The sequence below is a fragment of the Lobosporangium transversale genome (assembly GCF_002105155.1).
Source record: "Lobosporangium transversale strain NRRL 3116 chromosome Unknown BCR41scaffold_107, whole genome shotgun sequence".
NCBI lineage: Eukaryota > Fungi > Mortierellomycota > Mortierellomycetes > Mortierellales > Mortierellaceae > Lobosporangium > Lobosporangium transversale.
Window position 1 is genome coordinate 1 of NW_019029085.1, and position 21,909 is coordinate 21,909.

The window sequence follows — 21,909 nt, forward strand, 5'->3', positions numbered from 1 at the left end:
TTTTTTTGGTTAGATTCAAGTCATCTACAAGGATCTTATTAAGTAAAAAAGCCGTAATTGACTTGAATCTAGCCAAACAAAGGATCACATATGCCTGGATCCATGAACAAAATAACTTGTCTCAGTATGACGGGACTTGGAAAGAAAACAATGCCAAGTCTCCCAATAATGGTACGTTCGTTCAACCCTTTCTTTTTCTTTTTTCCTTTTTCTTTTTTTTTTTTTTTTTTTAGCACACCATTCGCTTTTTCGTGCACGTCTTATAATCCTTACTATTCAATCTTTATTGCTTGCTGTGCTTTGCATTTGATTTGTCACTCATTTAAAGACTCCAACAACCACACGCATGAAGATTTTTGGCATTCTCGTTACAGCAGTTCTGACTGCGACTGCAGTCAATGCTCGATCAGGCCTTAGCAATATTCATGAACCACTAAACACTCATGAAAACTTTATTGTCGCTCATGGATGGGGACCCGAACGTTGGGGTAAAAAATAAAAAATAAAAAATTAGTCCATCTGCATTAAAGCATTGGATCTCTCTTGTTACACAAGACTACACAGCAACAGAATGTGTTGTTGTTCCCTCAAATAATAAAAGGTTAATAAACGAACTTTTTTTTTTTTTTTTTTTTTTTTTCCATAAAATAGGCTGCTCATTCACCCGAACACAAGTGCACGAGTCCGGATCAGGGACCATGATCACAATAGGCAAGGACTCTGAAAAGAAACCCTATTCCTGTGGAGAGCTTATCCACCGTCAAGACAGGCTCGGTTACGGAACCTACTCGATCGAAATGATTGCCTCCAACATTGTAGGCCAAGTCACTTCCTTCTTCTTAATCGCCAACGAAGACACAGAGATCGATATTGAGCTCACAGGATTGAACAACCATATTGGGTGGATGAACGTTTGGCATGATCATATTCAGAATCCGGTCTCGATCAATCTCCCCTTTGATACTTCCGAGGATTGGCATTCATATTCGTTTGATTGGCATCAAGATCATATTGTTTGGTCTGTGGATGGACAGGTGGTCTTGAATCGATCCGATATTGCGACCACACCTCCAGATCAGGCCAACTACAAGCTAGTCATCAACTCTTGGGCCCAAGTCCAACCAGAGATTAATATTGATTGGGCTGGGAAATTTAAATATCCCAAAGATGGTCGCGTTCCCAAGGCTCGATACAGGAATATGAGGTATACACCGCGAACCTACAACACAGACAGTGCTGTCCACAATACTGTTGATAATAAATACCATCAGGACATGGGCACTAGAGACAGCAAGAACAACAGCAGTAGGACCAGTATCACCGCCATCACCACCACCAGCCCCATCGCCAGCCCCACCGCCAGCACCACCACCGGTAGTAACAGCAATAATCAAAGTCACCAAAATGAAAACGCGAGTAGTCAGGAACTAAACAAATCAAACGCGGAATCATCAAAGGGTTTCTCGAATGTGTTGGCCATTGGAAGCACCGCCATGATTGCTGTCGCGCTCGCATTTACAGTGCTTTTCTAAAATAATGTGTAAATCCATATTACTGTGTCTATATTTTACAACTACGAACCAGCACATGATATAATAGTTTTTTTTTTTTTTTTTTTTTTTTTCCCTCCCCCTTCTATAAGCATTGAACCTATAATTCAACTGTAAAAATGCTGTCTTCTTTCATCTTGTCCTTTTTGAATAAAAGTTAAAAAAAAAAAAGCAGACAGAGCGGAAGTACATCGTAACGAAAAAGACCCTATCCAGGGTCTTTTAGGTAATAGGAGATGATGAGGTCATGTTGTGGGACTCTTGTCTGGTTGAGTTGAGAGCAAATATTCCACGTTTACTCTCGAAAGTACATATATATATCCTACAAAAAAAAAAAAAAAAAAAAAAAAAAAAAAACGGATGCAGATCATTCGACGACTTGCAAAGAAAGTGAAGAATCCTTGTTCACTATTGAGTATATTGTCACCTTTTTAGTTTGTTTCAACCGACGCAAGGTTCATCAGTTCGGCTCTACACTAGTTAACCTAATACGATAATGGGAACTATTCGATACTCAATGAAAAGTTTCTTCCTTTCTCTCTCTCTCTCTCTCTTGTTCTTGCTTATCATTTGATCAATCTTTGCTAAAAAGTTCACATTCATGACAACATAATCAACAACAATCATCAAAGGACAAATCAAAAAGCTAATGGCGGGTGGTCAAAAGAAAGAAAAGAAAAGAAAGAACCTAAAACGGAGCCATGTTGAACCTCAAAGTAGCTTATTCGACATCGAATTAAAGTTAATTCCTTAATAAAGAAGCTGGCCATTCACAAGAGACCAACAAGGGGGTAGATATTATATAACTTTTTTTTTTTTTTTTTTTTTTTTTTTTGCCTCCGCTCCAAACAAGATGGTTCATTTTCTCTCTTTCTCCCCTCCCTTGGTTCTCTTCATCCTTTAATTATAAAAACGCGCGCATTTCCTTTTTTTTTTTTTTTTTTTTTTTTTTTTCGACAAGATCCTCCTTCTTCCAATATCTCCTTTACCACTTCTTCTTTCTATTATTACCTAAACATCCATAACAATAATAACTGAAATGAAAACTTCATGCTTCTTTTCCTTACTGGCCACAATGGTCATGCCAACGTTCTTTAACAAAATCAATACATCCTTTGCTCTCCCAACAGCGGCCAAGTCAAGTCGCGCGCCCTTCTTTGAGCCTCTCATCAATAAAAACATCTCCTCAGATTCAACTTCAAGCTCCAATGGCCTCCAGAACTTTATCATCCCCAATAACGTCGGCCCATCTGCCTGGAGCTGTACTTATATGCGTGATTCTGTTTCTTCTCCGGGTCCTTCAGAAACGGGCACGGTCATCTCCATTAAAAAAGGTTCTCCCAAGAAATCTTTCTCCTGTGGTGAACTCATCTCTCGTGAAACTCAATTGGACTATGGCCGTTACTCCGTTGATATGATCTCCACCGCAGTCAAGGGCCATGTCACAGCTCTCTTTTTAATGTCTCCCGGTGGCACTAGTGAGATCGATATTGAGCTCACAGGTCTTGATCCAAACATCGTCCACTTGAACGTCTGGCTGAACGGTCGACAGAATCCAGTCCGTGTTCCCTTAGGCTTTGATGCTTCCAAAGGTTGGCATAATTATGCAGTCGAATGGCGAAAGGACTCCATCACTTGGTTCGTCGATGGTAAACAAGTTTTGAAGCGTACAGGCCCTGTTATCAAGACCGTTCCTCCAAAGGGTACAAATTACAAGCTGGTCTTGAACGCTTGGACAAACAATGGTAATGATAATTGGGCTGGCAAATTTGTTTGGCCAAAGGGACGCAATGTTAAAGTTCAAAGTCATTTCAAAAACTTGAAATATACCCCATAGAAAAAGCCATAGCAAACTACATTCATGAAATATATCCGATTCAAAAAAAAAAAAAAAAAAAAAAAAAAAAAAAGGCTTTTCTTTTATGTTTTTTATATGAAATATGGCTATACCAATAGTGCTATGACAATGAGATTACAAATATATAAAAAAAAGAAAAAAAAAAAAAAGCAAAGCACTCAATCTAAAACCGACACTGTTAGGAAGACAACACAATATTTACAAAAACAAACGGCAATAGCGGCGAAAGCAAAGTGTTGAAAAAAAAAAAAAAAAAAAGAAAAGAGTCGGTGAAGAGAGAGTGCTGATATCGTAGGGTAAAAAAAAAAAAAAAAAAAAAAAAAAAAAAGATATTGATGTGGATGCATCATGTTCAGGTTATTAACTTCCTTCTGATGACGATGATGGTGACGGTGGAGTTGAAGACTAACTATTCCTATTGTTGTTCTGGATGAGAATATGGTAGCAGATGCTAATGATATAAAGTTGATGACAATATGGGGTCCTGCCCCTTCCCACACGCGTTATTCCTAACGTTGCTAATGCTGAAAACTGTTGAAGCTGACCTGCTTATTATTGCTGACGCTGCTTATTGTTATGATTTGATGGTCCTCCAAAAGCAGAGCGTAGGCCATTAGCCGAGGATTGATCAGAAAAACTTGTCACTGGGGATGCCTGAATCCCAATGATCCAGCCCAGTTTGGACTTGAACTCCTCGATGGCAGAAGAAAACATTCCTTGGGATGTGATATTGTGCTGTTCCAAACTAAGATAGTTGAAAATTGCAATGATGAATAAAGACGTTAACATCAAGAAATCCATCATGGTATCTACCCCTTACTACATCAGAGAACTACACACATGTTGATAAGAAAAGAGAGAGCTTTCTTACTTTTTCGCCCACTCTTGAACGGTCATCTGACCATAAATCTTGCCCTCACCCAGTTTATTAGCCGCATCCTGAATAGCCTTGATCCAGTACTCCTCCAGCGACTTGTACAGATTCTTCTTTGGCTCGTTGTTGACTGCGCTATCCCAATTTGGGAGACGATGACAAAATTCTGTGGCAAGATGTAAAAACGAGAAGGATGTTGTCGGAAACTCTGGTGGGGATGTGAAATGGTTGGTATAATCAATAAGAGTTTCCTAGAAAGGTAAAATATGATAGATTGCGGAAAAAGAAGAAAATTTAGGTTTGGTTCAAGGCTTTGGGGCAGATTTTAATGGTCTCTATATGGCATCTAGCCCACTTACAACAAGCTCTTCCAGGGCAGGCTTGACCCTATTGAAAGAATAATCGTCGCGACCAGGACCCCATTTAGTGTAGGGAAAAGCCTCTTGAAGCTTTGTCTCTAATGTGCTGAGCAATGGTTGAACAGAAGCAACAGTAGGACGTGGCACAAGATTGGCGATCTCGTCTGCAAGGGACGGATGATTATCCACAAGAGTACCAACAAGATTGATCAATTGTGATGATGAGAGAGTAGCTAAAATTTAAGAAACAAAAAGTGACAACAGGAAGTGGCATCAGTATCCAAGATGTCATGAAAGCAGAGCAGATTACAAATAATAAGAGAGACACGGTGGAAGCATAAATCTGTTGCTCTTTAATCCGACTGTTCAAGCCTTGCGCAAGTTGCCAAATGATCTTTGGTCAACTCGCTGAAATAAGCGCTGAGCAAACCCACAATCCTTTCGGAGACAAGAGTAAAAGGAGGGAGGGTACGAAGGATAGATGATGATATTGTTGCCAAATAGGCAATTATCAATCAAGATGCAAAAATGGCTGGATAGTCGAAAAGTTTGTATAGAAGACAGTAACTGAATTCATTTTAATTACCAATCAATTTAGAGACACTTTTTTTCTTGGACATGAGCTCCGCTGTTGTTCTGACACGTTTGACTTTTGCATGTTCGATTCCGTTGCTGTCACTGTTATTGTCTGAAGGTGATGCAGGGCCAGAAGAGGGCATGGGGCTGTCAACGTCATCGCTTGGTTTACGTTTTAGGGTTGCTAATGGAATCATTTAAGGTGTGCGACAACGACAAAGGCAAGAGCGGGAGGAAGAGCATATGGAGGAGCGAAATAGCGAAGAGAGAAGCGGGAAGTGTAAGTGTGTGCGCGGAAAATGTGATTAAAAGAATCCACAGATTGTTAGTTCGTGCGTTCCCAAGAAAGAGTTTTAAAAAAAGGAGCCAAAGAACCAAGAGTATTTGGAAAATAAAGTGAAAAAAGAGAGAGAGAGAGAGAGAGAGAGAGAGAGAGAGAGAGAGAGAGAGAGAGAGAGAGAGAGAGAGAGAGAGAAAAGGTAATTGAATGTGGAATGGTGGAGAGGACAAAAGGAATGATACTTACAACGAGGAGAGTCCATGTTATGATAATTAATGTGGTGGTTGCCAGAAGAGGGAGAGAGACGCTGTTGTTGCTGATGATATGGCAGACGGGGCTGTGCCAAGCTACCGCTGAACTGGTGCGGATGCTGAAAGGCCGAAGAAGGCGAGTGGGTATGAGGGATAGCGAAGCATGGACTGTCACTCATTCTTGAGAGTGGAGAGAGAGAGAGAAAAAGAGAGAGAGTAGAAGAGAAGGAGAGAAAAAGAAAGAAAGAAAGAAAGAAAGAAAGAAAGAAAGAAAGAAAAAAAAAAAAGAGAGAAAGAGAAACAGAGAAGGAAAGGGAGAGAAGAGGGAGTGAGGAAGAGGGGAAGGGAAAAGAGAAGAAAGAGATGACCTTGAGGGCAGGCCTAAGAAACAAAAAGGAAGGGGGAAAGAAGGGAAGGAATGGGCAATGACAAACAAAGCAAAGCAAAGCAAGAGAGATATAAAGAAGATAAAATAAAATAAAATAAAAAAAAAAGTTGAAGATAAAGAGAAGAGAAGAGAAGAGAAGAGAAGAGAAAAAAAAAAAAAGAGATAAAAAGCCTTTTTATAAAGCTTTTATCGTGGTGGTGCGTATGCAGAAGTGTGTGGGTTGCGTAAATGAAAGACGTAAGTCTGTCCCAAGCGTACGAGCGTATGTGACCTGGAATGGAAGGGGGTGAAGGGAAATATAAAAAAAAAAGAGGATGAGTTAATGTGAACTCGTTTAAATGGAAACGTTAAAAAGCAAAGGGAGTCTGTGGTTGCGTGCGATGGAATTGTATGCCCGTTCTAAAGCAAAAATGAAAGTGAAAGAAGGGGGGAAACTGAAAAAAAAAAAAAAAAAAAAAAAACTCAGAAAACCATCGGTCTATTTTGACCGATTTCAACAATGGTTTTTTTTGGACTGTGTTTATTGGATTGATTGATTGGATTCGTTTTTTTTTTTTTTTTTTTTTTTTTTTTTTGGCTTAATTGATCACGTGGATTAAACTCGCGATAGCAATTGTGCTACCCTCAACTTTAAGCATTCGCTTGTGAAATGACGCGTCTTTGATACGATGACAAGGACAGGTTATCTGAAGAGTGAAGAGTGGGAATACCAGCAAAACTTGTGTAACACCGTTGTTTGTCAATTTATTATTATTATTTTTAGGGTAAAGACATAAAGGTCCATTAACCTGGCTGAAAGAATCGCAGCTACCGCGGAGGACCATAAAGTAAAACCATGTCTGATTGAAACAAAAACAAAAAAAAAAACAAATAAAAAAAAAAAAAAAATAAATCAAGCCATGCGACGTGTGTCTTTCTTTTTCTTATGTTTGACAAGAATGGAATGGTGTGTATAATCCCGCTTTATTGGAAGGTCAGACCAGAATAAGCCCTGAATAGAAAATTAATCAAATATGTAATATTACTTATATAACATGGCTGTGGAGACCGAAATGGGGCGTCGCGTGTCCAAGGTCAAACGAGAATCTACTCACCTCTTGTCCCGCATATATCAAACAAGTTTTTTCTGTAATGCTTAATAACTTCCAAAAACTAACTTTTTCTTTTTCTTTTTTTTTTTTTCCTTTCTTCCCTTACCGATTCCTTACTTTCACTCTTTTAAACATTCGAGTCCCTACTTCACTGAAAGCCGTCAAAGTCATCGAATAGCCATCGCTTTCTGCTTCAAAATCCTAAAATGGTTCGCCTCATAATCGGTCTCGCAGCCTGTGCTGCCATGGCTCTTGCTGATGGTAACATCCACTCTCTTTTTGTCTTTCGTTCTTCTACATCCTTATTACACAAGAAAAAAAAAAAAAAAAAAAAAAAGATCAAGTCCATTCCTTGACTAACAATCATTTGGTCAATTATACTTTTTTTTTTTTTTTTTTTTTTTTTTATAGTCACTTTTAATGTCGTGGGCCTACGTGACAATGCTGGGGATGAGTATGGTGTCGAGGTCAATGGCAAGGTTACGAAGCTCGCTTCTTCCGCAGACACTTACCCACTCTGGTCCGCTAATGTCGCGGGTGTTACTGGTCCACTTGAATACAGATACGTGCATCTGAGCAAGGACGGCAAGGTTAAGAAGCAAGAGAAGGCTGCCCGTAAGCTGCCTGATGGTGCCCTCCACACCCCCAATGAATTCTTTGACAGAAAGGCCTCCATCTACAATCTGCCTCCATTGCCCCAAGTCTTTGAAAACAAACTTGAACAAAATTCTCCGTTCTTTAGACAGGGTTATATTGGCAACCTGTTTGTCGAAGGCGATCCTGCACAGTGGAAGCATCTCAATAAGGGAGGAGCAGAATTTTATCCAGAACCTATCAAGGTCAATGTTCAGTACATTGGGTAACGTACTATCTCTAGTTTAACTTGACTCTTTTTCATTCATCATCATGAAAAAAAAAAAAAAAAAAAAAAAAAAAAAAAAAAAAAAAAAAATATCTATATATACCTGACACGTCCGATCCATTTCACTTCACTCTACAATACTCTTTTAGTGCCAACGATAATATCAAGATTAATGACGTACGCTTCGACCTGTCCGGTCAATCGGCCCGCGAATATGCAAAACTGGCGTATCAGCTCAAGTTCCCAAAGAAGAACCGCCTCCTTGATCTATCCACGCTCAAACTCCGTAGTGAAGAGACGGATGCGACAATGATGCGCGAGAAGCTTTATGTTGACATCCTCAACTCCCTGGGTGTTCCTGCACAGCAGGCTGCGTACGTGCGCCTGTTCTTTAACGGTGAGCCTGTGGGCCTCTACGTCGCTATGGAGGAGACGAAGAAGCACTGGATCAAGAAGGTCCTTCATCCGGACATTAAAAATGTAAAGCTCGGCGCTCTCTGGAAGTTGAATTCGTGTTGTGGTCACGAAGCCAATCTCGAATGGTTAGGCCCTACATCCAAGAGCTACGTCGTTGGTGACATTTACAAGAATATTCTGCCCGGTAACAATCCCGCGGATGATCCTATGCATGATTTAATCCAATTCATGAATGACCTCAAACATTATGAGCCTTCAAAGGTCCAAGATCCCATTGCTTACTGGGAACAGAGACTTGACTTGGATGGGTTCTTGAAGAGCATGGCCATGGAATACCTAACTGGTTCTTGGGACTCATACTGGAACTCTGGCTCCAACTATCAGTTCTACAACGATCCCGTGACAGGAAAGTGGACATGGCTGCCCACAGATTTTGACGATACCTTTGGTACATCTTACAATGGCAAGATGGGCTCGTATCGTGCGATCCCCAAAAAGAACAGCAAGGGCTTTGAATCCCCACTGGCTCAAAAGCTCATCATTGAGACACCACAGATTAATGCTCGCTTTGAGCAGATTCTCAAAGATATTGTCAGCTACGTCTTCAAGCCCGATGCTCTGAATCCTCGCCTGGATGCATATCAAGAAATGTTGGCAGAAGATATTGCCTGGGATCGTGCCCAGCCTAGATTGTCGAAGGGTAAGAACCATAAATTTACGGCTGAGGATATGTCAAAGGATTTGGAGAATGGAGCAAAGGGTGGCTGGGGTCTTAAAAAATGGATCGGACAGCGCTCCGATGGAGTCCAAAAGGATCTCAAGTTCCAAGCTCTTCAGGGTAGTGAGTCTAGGCTCCCATACCACACAATGACCAAACTACACTCTGCATATGGCATTGATGCGTCACAGAGCAAACCTCAAGGAGAAAAAGAACAGGAGCAGAAGCCAAAACAAGAACAAGATCAGGGTAAAGGGCGAGGACAGCAAAATGGTGTCTCAATTGAAAAGGCCAGGAATCAAGGTGACGAGAAGATCTTGAATTCGGCGGTAGCTCTCAATGGCAATTGGCTTGCCCTCAGCACAATGCTCGTTGTTGTGGTGCTTGCTCTTTGATAAATAGCTCTCTTCTCCCAAGCATTATTCAATTTTGCTTTTCTTGTATAGAGACCAACTGATAGGTCAAAGAATTTACACATCATTTGAGTATTCTAATTCCATTCCACGCTTATAAAAAAAAATAATAAAAAAAAAAGAATGAAGTAAACTTATATAAAGCATTCAAAGATCAACACGATCAGCTTATTCACTATGTCACTCAGGCTGAATGATAATTCAGCATTATCGCTAATAGCGCCACGCCAACGGTGACCTGTATTTAATAGCCTTTTGGCCAGCACAACTCTGTTAACGTTGCTGTGCGTATATGTGAATGTATAGGCTTCCTCCTCTTCTTTTTCCACCCCTCCAAACCCTTTGCATCTCTTTTTCTTTTTTTTTTTTTTTTTTTTTTTTGAAGTTCTTCCTGGTGAAAAAAGTATCTCATCAAGAGATAAATTATGAGTTCAACAGAGCTTCAGATGGCAGCTACATTGAAATCAGCTGCGACCCCTAGTCCACAGCATATATCCTTAAACACCTTAGATTATGATACTGATAATGAACATGTCGTGAAATCCAACAAGGGCGCTGCTATACCTATAGATTCCGAATCTCCTACATTAAGACACCCATCAATACAACAGCAACAGGACGCATCATCACTGCCAACTGGTATCTCAAGTGAACAATACATAGCCATCCTCGCCGATCCACCGACCAAGGATCAAAGAAGCAACATGTACCACACGAATAAAGCAATATCTATTTCAAGCTTTGTGGATGTAAAGGATTCATCTTTATCTATCAAGACTTCACAACCCTCGACGCTATTGCAGGTTAAGAATAATACTTCGCCCATCAGCCCTAACCAATTGCAAGGAGTCGTGGTTGAGTCTCTAAAGACGCCTACTGAAGAATCCGGCGATGATTCTTCAAATGAGCATGGTCATACTGGCAATACCGAACATATAGATTCAGCAACACCCGTTGACAGCGATATTTGCAAAGTGTTTACATCAAAGAACATGCATTCCAATCCAACCGAAGATCAACGAGGTGTCCCTTGGATGCTCTACCGACATCGGTCGCATTCCACAGGAGCTGAAGCAAAGCAGCATTCATCATCATCAATATTTTCACACACAACTATGCTTGGATTCGAATCAAGAACTGGATTAAATCACATTCGATCGATTTCCGTCAACCAGCCTTCAGACTGTACATACACGGTAGAGAACAAGAAAGATATCACAGGTGAATCATTGACAACACCTATTGCTAGAGTCGGATCATGCCAGGGCCGACTAGGGCTGGGATCTGAAGTAAATCCAAATTGTTCCTCCAGATATGAACAGTCTTTACCGAGGACCATAGATACAGAAGGCAGCATGCGTGTACTTCATTACAGACACCATCATACTCTACATCGTAGTGGCAGCAATCGTACCAGTGGCAAATCCCTCTACTCTGCTTATCGCAAGCATTTCAATACCCTACAAGCTGGAACGCATGTTGTTTCTTCTCAAATAACTGATACTTCATCTACCACCAATATAGCAGCCGAAACCTTTGGGCCACCCTCATCAACGATACCGGCGGCTCTATCTGCTAACACAGATAGTCTCAATATTGCCATTAATTCGCCCAAACCCATGGGTAGCACAGAGTTCCAACCCTCCTTTACTCGCTCGACGCTGTTACAACATCAATTACAATATCGCTATCAACAACGATTACGGAACATGCAACCTATGGAGGCAAGTAACCCTGTATCTTTTACCTCCCTTGATGCGAGCGCAGTATCCTCTCCGGCCCTATCATGCCACTCAGACTCTACAATGGTCTCGAGTAGCTCTAGATCCTCATGCATCTCAGGAAGTCTTCATAGTAGCAACGACACAACTTTATCCCTAGTTTATATGAACAGTGCGGATGACATGCATTGTTCATCTGCAATAGGCTCACCCAGTGGACTGACTCTCCTCAACTCTCGCCCAGAGAATGGTCAACATCATGGAGGATATCAGTCGTCACGATTTTTAAATAAAGATAATGACGCCAGGAAGCTCAAGGACTTCGTACGAAAAGCTTTTGCTTGGATGAGTTGTTGGTCAACACCACATACCAATAACGACCTTAAGCCATCTTCTTCTGTACTTGAATACGACACCACTCCTACATCCCGAACTACTCTCCAGGAGTTATCCGGCAAGGAATCAGGCCTTTACAACAGGGCCAGCCAGTCATCACCACCATCACCACCAACACCTTCTCCTATCCAACTCTCTTCTAGTTTATATTATATTTCTGGGCTCACCGATCTACGTCAGGCTCGAAAACGTGGAGGCCGTAGTGGTGCTCAGTCAAGAGACATGCTCCCAGATGAGAAGGCCTTCTTTTCGAACGAACGGACTTATCTGCACTGGATCAAGTTTGGGCTGTTGATCGGTAGCACAGCTCTAACGCTGTTGAGTTTCGCAGAAGCTGCAGGATATCGAGTGGGCTTGTGTTTAGTGACTGTCGCCATGTCCACACTGGCCTATTCTACTGCCATGTTTCATCTGAGGCATCGATGGATGATCCAACTTAGAAGGGATGTCAAGTATTATGACCGCTTTGGACCTACTGTCTTGTTTATGGCCTTGTTCTTGGCGTATGCCACGAACGTTGCAAGTATGTTTTTTTTTTTTTTTTTTTTTTTTTTTTTGTTCAAAACAAGTTGAGCAAGTTCTTAATCTTTTTTTTTTTTTTTTTTTTTTTTATTATTGCAAACTTCAGTGACGATGCACAAGCTTTTTGGCGAGGACGCTGATGACGAAGGACTGAATCTTCTTAATAATAAAAGCGGTCCGCTTGATGTTTGAATTTTTTATTTTTTTTATATTTCATAATTTTTTTTTAACGATTCAACAAATGGAGATACACGCTTGCAAAAAAAAAATAAAAAAAAATAAAATAAAATAAAATATATAAAAAAAATAAAAAAAGGTAATACAAACATTGGGTATACAACTTGTCATTTTGAGGGGACAAAGTAGCTACAATAAAAGCATATATTCTACATGTACAAAAAATGATTTTTTAAAGGAAACAAAAAAAAAAAAAAAAAAAAAAGAAAAAGAAAAAGAAAAATAAAGTGCCTCTGACAGGAAAAAGAATGAAAAAAGTAGCGTCCCACATTCCTTCTAGTACGACGTATACTCATCCCAGTCGACATAATAGTATTTGCCCATGTGGCTGTTCCTTGGAGAGCTTTGGCGTTTCATGGTCGAGATGGTTGGTGCAAAAGATGAGAGATTAGTGTGAGACGAGTCAGCAGTCAGCTCCTTACCACCCACTTGACCATTGACTCCTAGACTTGCACCACTCGCATTGATATCGGACAATGCTACATCGGACGTTAACGGCGATGAGAGTGGTGATATACTCATTGCTCCTTGTCCCATATTATAAATGGGTCCCGTAGCAATAGGCTCGCTTGAGGCTGACGAACTTGACAAGAGAGCGTTTCCAAGGCTGCTCATATCCAACCACCAAGTGCTGACCTTCTTCAGTTTTCGTCTCCTGACCCCATGCATCTTTGTGACATAATACCAATAATCTTGATCCTGCGTCCATTCGTGATGTTCTGGTAGATGATCTGAATCGTTGTACGTCTGCAAAAGCACAAGTTCCATAGGGAGTGCATGTTGTGGGGGAACAAACCCTCGAGGTTCTGATGGTCTTTTGGATTTTGCTGATTCTAGACTCATTCTCTCAAACTCCCCATTGTTCGTATCCAACGGATTTATCTTCATCTCAACGTTCTCGGAAGCGTCAAGGGAATGATCTTCACCGTCAATGCTCCTTTGTATTTGCTCATCCTTATCTATCAAGGCTTGGGATGAGGGCGTGATAGGGGTAAGTGGGAATAGCGAATTCAAAAACGGACCATCTGACTCCGGAATGAATGGGTGTGAATCGATTATCTGGTTACAGGGATCGTTGTGATGATGGCTCCTGGAATCGCCGTAGAGCCAGTCATATCTATTGCATCGTGAAAGTCGTTTTAGTTGTTCCAGACGAGAGGGATCATCTTCCAGTAAATCTAGCCCCGTTAGCGGTCGAGATAGGTTGGGGGCTGAAGCATGGCGCCTAAGTACTTGTGCTGCTCTCTTTTTCTTAACAAAGGAATTGCCCTGTGACATTAAGGCTGGCCTGACATAAGATCGAGGTGAGGAGTATCCTTTTGAGCTTCCATTCGATATCCTTGGAGGTGAGAGTGTAGCGACATTGGATTGTTTCGTTGAAGATATGATGACACTATGTCCTGTCTGAGACACAGTTTGATCGCCCTCGTTAAATGGCCATGAAAGTGGTGTTGCAGAAGGTAAAAGAGGGGAATGAGCATTATGTGGAGAAGATCGTTCATTTCGAAGAGAAGCTGAATTGGGCTGATTTTTGTTTCTGGCATTTGATTTCCCTGGTTCATTAATAGAGGGCGATGCTGAGACGGATGAACCGGGAAATAGCCGTGAAGGGGATGGTGACGGTGTGGAAGGTCGAGAGTTGATAGGGGTTTGTTGAGGAGACGAGCCAGTACTGAATGTCAAGAAGCGGCTCTGTTGGTTCGGCATACTTGAATTATGACAACTGTACAAATGAAGGCTTTTTCGTTTCGCTTTGTCCTTGGACAACTCCCTGGAGGTCGCAGTCAATATAGAAGATGCTGAGAGTGGTCGGGATGGAGAGTGCTTTTGGGACTGTTGGGATGAAGGAGAGGGGAGCTGAGGCAGATCCTTCCTACCCTTGTTCTCAATGACGAGGACTTCCTGGATATTTTCAAGCTCGTTTTGATCGAGCTGACCCGTCAGTATCAGCTGTTCACGACTGGACTTGCATGCTGGACAAGTGCATAGTCGATGCGCAGTTGTCGGATAGTGGTAATAGGCGGATGGCGGCAAAAGAGATTTAGACACTCGCTTGATTACATACTGTTTGCATTGTAAAAAAAGATTTTTTTTTAAAAAAAAAAAAAAAAAAAAAAAAAATAGTGAGTTGGATACCATCCGGAACAGCGAGATGGGAATGAAATCATCCAAAGACATTGTCAGGTCTCCTGAAATCAAGACCACCGCATAAATGTGGAAATTTTACCTTCTTGCCGTTTGCTCGTGAGAGAACAGTGATCGTCCAGCTGTATTTGCCAATACCCCAGATTCCTTTCCCATGGCGGAAGCTTTCCTGATCGATCACATATTTGTCCAGTAGAGATTGTGGAAGTTTGATGGTCATCAGGACCGGAGGAAAAGGGGAGCCAGCATAAGGGTCAGGTGTTTGTGGTTGATGTTGTTCCTGAAGGCTACCAGAGTCGTGCCCGTTCGGTGATCCAGACGAACTACTGTTATTGCGGTGTTGATACATGTGCTGAGGATTTTTATTGTCGGTACTATGGTTATTGAGCAATGGTTTAAAAGACAGGCTGGGTTTAGTAAACTTAAATCCTGAACTGCCGGAAGAAGATCGGGCCGAGGATGATACTGCTCGAGACGTCGTAGTCTGCGCATCATAACTCCTTCGTGGTGTAATCTCTGTTATTTTGGATCTTGTTGACAGTGTCTTGCCCTTGTATTCGATCTCGCCTGTAGGGAATCGTTGTAGGCTTAGTTGACCCAATGATTCGGTTGTTTCGGCGCTGATGGATGTTGAGGGCGTAGAGTCGCCTCTTCTATTGTCACCACTACTGCCGCTGCTACCATTGCCACTGACATTGCCACCACTGCTGATGCTTGCAATACTCTTATCGGAGAGTGAGGACTGAGAATGAGTGCCCTGACAGGAGAGGGAGAATGTCTTTGCAGTGCTGTCGGCGATAGTGTTCTTTCGATGATTATTTTCCAACGATAATTCTATTTTTTCAGCACGGCCTGTTTCCGAATAATCTATGGTGCTCTTGTTCGCTGAGACAGAATTGATATTGCTGTTGGTATTAGTATTGGTACTAGTACTGGGGCTGATGATAGTACGACCTTTCATTCTATCAATAGAGCGCCTCTCTTCATTCTGACTCTTATTCGCATTGTTGTTGTTACTACTACGATGCTGCTGCTGTTGCTGACTTCGTTCTGAAAAGGGACGCGAGGAATAAGAAAAGGACTGTTGGTGCTGCAGTTGGAGCTGCCGCCGCTTCTCTTTTTCAACAGGCGACTCGACAGAGAATGAAGCTCTGTGAGGCGCTTCTAGCACAGAACCTTGGCCTGAGCTGTTGCGTGCACTGTAAGGGTTGGGTGAGGAGGGTGTGGAAGCAGAGAAAGCAGGACTAAAGGAGGGCTTTGAAGGAATGGTGCCCATCTGTGTTTTTGGATTCTTCTGTACAGTCCAATGTTGAACTTTTACTGTTATTGTTTTTTTTTTTTTTTTTTTTTTTTTTTTTTTTCTTATTCTCTTTTTTGGTTGTGAATAAGAAGTTGATTGGTGAAGAAAGGATTGCTTGAAGACACTTTTTGAATGTTAAAAAATAAAAGGAAGACACGCGAGAATACAAAAAGGGAAAAGCAGTGTTTATTAAGAACAAGGATACTGAAGATTCAAGTGAAACCTAACAAGTGAAGAGTGAAGAAGTGAAGGGGTAAAAAGGGTGGAGAAAGCAGAGTGAGAGAGAATGAGAGTGGGGGTGAAGAGGAAGAAGAGGAGGGGACACCAACAAAAAGGAGAGAAAGAGGAAGAGATGGAGTAAGAATAAGAGAGAAAATGTGCTGTATAAATGTAATTTGTGTGCTATGTGCCAATGATGACAAACTGAGGCAAGAGAACAAAAGGAAAAATAAATAAAAAAAAAAAGCTGAAAAAGAGAGATAGAAAGAGGAAGAAAGTCAAAAAGGCTGACAAAGTGCACTGCAACGGAGGAGATAGAAACAGCCAGTGGGTGCATGTAAACAATCGCTTTTTTCTTGATTTTACCATCTTTTGCGCGTTTCCTGTTTCCATTTGTTTGGACGCCTTTCTTTGTACCTTCTCTCTCTTCTTTGTTTCCTTGGACACAGACACAAACACAAGGACAAACAGGAACAAAAAACAGCAAACAACAGCAAACAACAGCAGCAACAGCTTTCCTTTTTTTTTTTTCATTGTCATAACTGTGCATCTGTATTATATACCATCGTCTTTGTACCTTGACAAACGCATCTTTTATCGCGCGTTCGAAGGCCTTTGAAAAGGAAAAGGGATGAGGTTAAACAGGCCATTCTTTTTTTTTTTTTTTTTTTTTTTTTTTTTACAAGTCGCTCATAAAAAAGCATGCATGCATGCAGTATCAATTTGCTATTTTTCGCCTGGCACCTCATATTGGTTTAATGGGATATGAAAAAATAAAAAAATCAGCTACTTCAACCTTGTTGTTAAACCTTAGATATGGAACAAGGACTACCTTTTCTTTTTCAATGTCGAGATGCTTATTGAAAGGTTAACTCTCCTATTTCTTGCACGAAGAATGTTCTGTCTTCACATCTTGACAAGGACCACACACTTGATGCTTATCAGATATAAAAGAAAAAGGGATAAAGCCTACTTTGCATGATCAGCTTTAGGAGTATAATCGTGATTTGGAAGAACTTATTTGTAATGTAAAAACTGAATAATACAACATTCATTATAAATTCTTTAATTGATTTAGTGGCGCTTCGTCACATGATCAATGGTGGCGCAAGAAATACATCAAAAAAAAAAAAACCTCGCCATTCATTCAACATATCTTTCATTCAACATACACTCCAACATGTCATGCTCAATAGATGAACCCACAATGACAGTGGCTGAAAAGCGAGGTACATCTTGTGGCTCAATTTAGCACGACATTTGGTTGAACTCTATTTGAAATTATAAAAGAGATCTCCAGGACTAACAAACTGTCAATGAATAGCCAAGGCAAGGGCAGTTCATGTCGGCTTTTGCTGCAAGTGTAAAACTACCCGGTCTACCATTATTGTTAGATATGCCGAATATTGCGAGTATGTTCTCTTACAAATATTTACTGAGAATGTTAAAAAAATCGCCTCTCAACAGTAGCTGGCTTGTTTGTTCTGTTACTCATAACTTATTCTATTTTTTTTTTTTTTTTTTTAAAAATATACAGCCCATGTTTTCTAATTGCTCTCGATTCCAAATTCAGGACAGCTCTGCGTAATGCTCGACCATACAGAGTCACCAATCCGGAGAATGTCATGCTCGCATTCTCAGGAGGTTCATCGTCGAGGTATGGATGACATTGACAAATGGATCTGCATTTTTGATTGTAGTGAAGAAAAGTTTTGTATGGCTTCTTACTGACTTACTTCCGATTTAATTCTATTTAATTCAAGATCACTTATACACCTATTCGACGTATTTCATTCGCTACCCCCGGAGGTTACCTCAAACAAACAGCAACCAAAGATCTACAATGATATTCACGTTTGCCATGTTGATGAATCATGTCTGTTCGAGCCATCCTCCTTACAAACACAAATACAGTCGCAAGGCCAGAACGACTCACATAGCAAAGAGATCAAGGAGGAGAAACTTGACGGCTCGACAATGGAACAGGCCCGATCTATTGCTGCTCACTATAATTATCTTTTTCATGGAGTGCGAATCGAGGATATTTATGATCCAGAGTGGGCTGATTCACATTGTTTTGAGGCAGTGGCAACGTTAGTCACATCACTCCCTAAGGATCAACTGGCCATATCTGGTGAAGCACCCGAATTACTTTCTCATATTCATCCCATGTCTCCTCTCTCTACATCATCAGGACCACCAGGATTATCATCTGAAACAACGAGGCGGCAGAAAATGTCTCGACAGGAAAAGATTGCTAAGCTTAAAGCACTGTTGGCAGCATGTACAACATTGACAGCCAAGGAAACGATCTTGGGGCACATCCGATCTAGTTTACTCGCTCAACTTGCAAAACGTGCTGATTGTACAATCCTTGCGCTTGGAGATTCTGCAACTAGAGTGGCAATACAGATTATTGGGCTCACTGCTATTGGACGTGGTTTCTCTCTGCCTCATGAAACTTCGCTAGAGTCAAACTGGATACAAGGCTGCAAGGTCATTCGACCGCTCAAGGACTGTCTTGCGAAAGAGTTGGATACACTATGCAGACTGAGCAATTTGGAGGTGATTGAGAAACATACTGCAAGATTAGGCTGGACAATTCAAAGTAAGGGTGAGATCAAGAGCATTAAGCAGTTGACAGAGGAATTCATCATCGGTCTTGATAAAGACTTCCCCTCTACCGCAGCAACAGTCTGTAGGACTGCGGCCAAGCTGACACCACCAGATGTTCAGTATCAAGATAAATGTCCGCTCTGTCATGGACCCGTACAGGCTGGCGTCCAGGAATGGAAAAAAAGGATTACAGTCACAACACCACCTTCAAGAGATGATCAGGAGACTGCTAAAGATTTTAACGACACATGCTGTTCTTCAACAGTGGGAACTAGCTGCTGTAGCAACAGTAACCGATCCATCAACTCATCTTCATCTTGTACACAAAATTCTACAAAGAGTCATTCTACAGACGAAAAACCACCACTCCCGTTCTCATCTCTTCTCTGCTATGGATGCCTAACGAACCTTCGTGATCTAAACCTCAAATCAATGGGCAGTTTGAACGGAGACGAGACCTCTCAATTTGAGCTACCTCCATATGTCGCATGGACTATCTTGGATCGTGTGGGCTACAAATCACTTGAGGATTACGAAAATGCATTTGTGGCCAAAGATACCGATGTGGATCCTCGTGAAAGCCTTCGAGAACAGATTCAAGAGTTTTTGATTGCTTCCGACAGTGAAAGTGAAGAGTAAATTAGACATAAAACATATTAAAAAACGATATTTAATTACTGTTAAAGAAAATACTAACTAATCAGAAAAAAAATGAACGCCAAAACTCGAATAACTATATCGAGCCGGTGTTTCCTTTCTTGCCGGTGCACTGTGGTGTAGTGAAAAGGCTATATATATAAAAGAAGCTGCTTTTCCTTTTCTATGCCTTCTTTCCATTTGCACGCTTTTTGGTACCGCTTGCAGCAGAAGAAACAGAACGCTTTTCGACGACCTCAGATTCAACGGTCTCCTCCTCGCCTGAATCTTCATCGTGACTACGATTATCATCAGCGGGGGCACCATTAAACATTTTGTAGATGACCTTGAAGATCATCAGGAACCAGAAGCACAAGACGGCCTCTAATCCATACAGCAAGGCCAAGAAAGCACGTTGAACATTGACACTCATGTATTTGTGGTTCTCAGGGTCCCATTTCATGTCCAAGAACATCTGGGGTTTGTTGTAGAGTGACATGATGATGATAGGGAAGAGGTAATGGCGAGTAATAGCCCATGAAATCACAAAGAGTCCAAAGAGGTAGTCACATACAGCGCTATAACCTTGATACCTGAGGACCTTGGGGATCTATTTTTATTGAGAGAAAAAGCGAGGGAGAGAGAGAGATAAATAAAAACTTCATGTACTTTTTTTTTTTTTTTTTTTTTTTTTTTTTGCTCTCCACTATTTCGATCAAGAAGTATACATACAGCAAGGAAAACATCAGAGACATCCATGACAACCAGAATAGCATTGCCAATGCGGGTCAAATGGGTTACATAGCTCCATCCAATTAATGTACAAGTGATGAAATGGTGGATCAACATGGCCAAATGGTCCTTGCGCTTCATATCTGTGTTGACGACATAAATCTGCTGCAACCAGTATCCGAACTGGATTAAATAATAAGCCTTGAATGCACCGGTAATCTTATAGTGAGGGTATCCAATCCAATAGTGGTCAGTATTCATCCAGTATGGCGAGTTGTACATCAAATACTAATTCCAAAGGTAAGTGAAAATGTAATGGTTCGAATAGTGGGTTAGCATTTTAGTCAATCACAAAAGGGACAATACACTCCTTTTAATATCTGATGTTGGCCAATCACATCACGGCGGGTAAAAAAAAATAAAATAAAAAATTACCATGCCGCTGCACCACGAAATAATGTAGTACACTAAAATGTACATTTGTTCCTCGAATCGCTCCAGCTTTGAGCCTCGGATTCCCAGTTTCTTGCCCAAGGGAGTAAAGTAGGTCTTCATGAAGAGTGCGCGGATGTAGGTGAAGGCAATGATCCAAAACGCCACAAATGCAAGATCATTTGGTCCCTTCGTATAACGAGCTGTTAGCCAGCTCTCGCCTGGTTGTGTAAGCTCATCCTGAACAGGATAAGACAACTTGAGCATGTTCTTGCACCACTCCAGACCAAATCCTGAGCCGAGTAAAATAGTACCCATCATCTTCAAGGCGAGATCTAAATTTTTTTTATCCATATAAAGAATGCTCGACATCAATAAAGAGGATTTTTCAGGAAATGGAAATGAAGGAAGGATCTAGACCATAAAGTGACAACATTATTCTTTTCCGCTTCCGAATGCCTCAGAAAAATAAAAGATCTTGATTGGAAAAGCCTTTTCGTTTGAGAAAAACATGCACGAGCTTCCTCCCAAAACAACATATTAAAAATAAATAAATAAAGATATTCCTCCTTATTAAAAAAAACCCCTCTCCCTCTCTTGTATAACACAAAGAAAGTCCAATGGACTTACTCTTTTCAAAAACTCATCTATCATTCTTCTCTGGGCTTCATCTTTTCTCCAGGCATCGTATTATTTTGTCAATATTCAATTGAATGATTCAATTGCCTCCTAAAAGCTTATTGCTATTCATCACCCACCCTCAATCTCCTCTTCTTCCTTACTATATGAGTTCACTAAATCAGGTTACAAAAATCTTCCGTTCGATCATCTTTATATAATTCATTTGCAACAACGCTTTCACTTTTTTCTGAGCAACCAACGACATCCTCTTCTCATTTTGTTCGTATCCATGGAATAATGCCATTGAAGTAGAGAATTGAAAGAAATAAATAGAGAGATTAGGATAGAAAGATATATAAAAAAAAGATCAGTTTACCTTTGTCATTCTCAAAGATGCTTTCAAGATGTAGTACTTTTACGAATCCTTGAAAGACAGGTGCTTCAGCCTTCTTATATGGCCGCTTCGTGCCAGTGGTCTTGAGGTCCTTAGTGCTCGACTTTGCAGCCATAGTTGCAAGTATGAAATAATGATATTGTCTGGTTATTCCCTTGTCTCCTTTTTTTTTTTTTTTCTTTTTCTTTTTTCTGTCCACAGGAATGTGTAAAGTCGAAAATCAGTGATGAGAGAAAACAGTGAGAAGAAAAGGATGAGAGAGATGAGAAGGATGATTCAAAAAAAAAAAAAAAAAGTGATG

At 40.9% G+C, this 21,909-nt stretch overlaps 8 protein-coding genes across 8 annotated transcripts; 5 read left to right on the plus strand and 3 right to left on the minus strand.

Moving 5' to 3' along the window:
• Positions 1-346: 346 nt before the first annotated feature.
• BCR41DRAFT_376124 (glycosyl hydrolases family 16-domain-containing protein) lies at positions 347-1,667 on the plus strand (the record flags this gene model as incomplete). Its single annotated transcript, XM_022027022.1, has 3 exons — positions 347-488; positions 652-1,204; positions 1,643-1,667. The coding sequence occupies 3 exons, from the start codon at positions 347-349 to the stop codon at positions 1,665-1,667; spliced, it is 720 nt and encodes a 239-aa protein (XP_021875064.1).
• A 958-nt stretch (positions 1,668-2,625) lies between these two features.
• BCR41DRAFT_402677 (concanavalin A-like lectin/glucanase domain-containing protein) lies at positions 2,626-3,387 on the plus strand (the record flags this gene model as incomplete). Its single annotated transcript, XM_022029331.1, has 1 exon — positions 2,626-3,387. One exon carries the CDS (start codon positions 2,626-2,628, stop codon positions 3,385-3,387), a length of 762 nt encoding a protein of 253 aa, XP_021875065.1.
• A 573-nt stretch (positions 3,388-3,960) lies between these two features.
• On the minus strand, positions 3,961-4,881 carry BCR41DRAFT_315762 (Cut8 six-helix bundle-domain-containing protein; the record flags this gene model as incomplete). The annotated part of the gene is made up of 3 exons (XM_022021221.1): positions 3,961-4,153; positions 4,280-4,533; positions 4,642-4,881. Coding segments are annotated over 3 exons (687 nt in total), but the record flags the coding sequence as incomplete, so codon positions are not given.
• A 2,903-nt stretch (positions 4,882-7,784) lies between these two features.
• On the plus strand, positions 7,785-9,619 carry BCR41DRAFT_315753 (coth protein-domain-containing protein; the record flags this gene model as incomplete). The annotated part of the gene is made up of 2 exons (XM_022021218.1): positions 7,785-8,086; positions 8,239-9,619. Coding segments are annotated over 2 exons (1,683 nt in total), but the record flags the coding sequence as incomplete, so codon positions are not given.
• A 2,357-nt stretch (positions 9,620-11,976) lies between these two features.
• On the plus strand, positions 11,977-12,327 carry BCR41DRAFT_315756 (vacuolar transporter chaperone 1; the record flags this gene model as incomplete). Its single annotated transcript, XM_022021220.1, has 1 exon — positions 11,977-12,327. The coding sequence occupies one exon, from the start codon at positions 11,977-11,979 to the stop codon at positions 12,325-12,327; it is 351 nt and encodes a 116-aa protein (XP_021875068.1).
• A 415-nt stretch (positions 12,328-12,742) lies between these two features.
• BCR41DRAFT_427075 (hypothetical protein) lies at positions 12,743-15,973 on the minus strand. Its single transcript, XM_022030832.1, has 2 exons — positions 14,741-15,973; positions 12,743-14,577 (listed from the first exon to the last, which is right to left on the minus strand). Exons 1-2 carry the CDS (start codon positions 15,932-15,934, stop codon positions 12,790-12,792), a joined length of 2,982 nt encoding a protein of 993 aa, XP_021875069.1. The 5' UTR covers positions 15,935-15,973; the 3' UTR covers positions 12,743-12,789.
• Positions 15,974-17,344: 1,371 nt separating this feature from the next.
• BCR41DRAFT_427076 (hypothetical protein) lies at positions 17,345-19,458 on the plus strand. Its single transcript, XM_022030833.1, has 4 exons — positions 17,345-17,406; positions 17,502-17,589; positions 17,715-17,834; positions 17,941-19,458. The coding sequence occupies exons 1-4, from the start codon at positions 17,358-17,360 to the stop codon at positions 19,430-19,432; spliced, it is 1,749 nt and encodes a 582-aa protein (XP_021875070.1). The 5' UTR covers positions 17,345-17,357; the 3' UTR covers positions 19,433-19,458.
• A 155-nt stretch (positions 19,459-19,613) lies between these two features.
• Positions 19,614-20,860, minus strand: BCR41DRAFT_315755 (TLC domain-domain-containing protein; the record flags this gene model as incomplete). Its single annotated transcript, XM_022021219.1, has 3 exons — positions 19,614-20,039; positions 20,162-20,449; positions 20,597-20,860. The coding sequence occupies 3 exons, from the start codon at positions 20,858-20,860 to the stop codon at positions 19,614-19,616; spliced, it is 978 nt and encodes a 325-aa protein (XP_021875071.1).
• Positions 20,861-21,909: the final 1,049 nt, after the last annotated feature.

Bases quoted from the DNA above. Each gene is read 5' to 3' on its own strand.
- BCR41DRAFT_427076 (XM_022030833.1), top strand. From the start codon at position 17,358: ATGTCATGCTCAATAGATGAACCCACAATGACAGTGGCTGAAAAGCGA. The intron at 17,590-17,714 runs GTATGTTCTCTT...AAAAATATACAG, and splicing joins AGATATGCCGAATATTGCGA to CCCATGTTTTCTAATTGCTC. The intron at 17,835-17,940 runs GTATGGATGACA...ATTTAATTCAAG, and splicing joins TCAGGAGGTTCATCGTCGAG to ATCACTTATACACCTATTCG.
- BCR41DRAFT_427075 (XM_022030832.1), bottom strand. From the start codon at position 15,934: ATGGGCACCATTCCTTCAAAGCCCTCCTTTAGTCCTGCTTTCTCTGCT. The intron at 14,578-14,740 runs GTAAAATTTCCA...CAATGCAAACAG, and splicing joins CACGAGCAAACGGCAAGAAG to TATGTAATCAAGCGAGTGTC.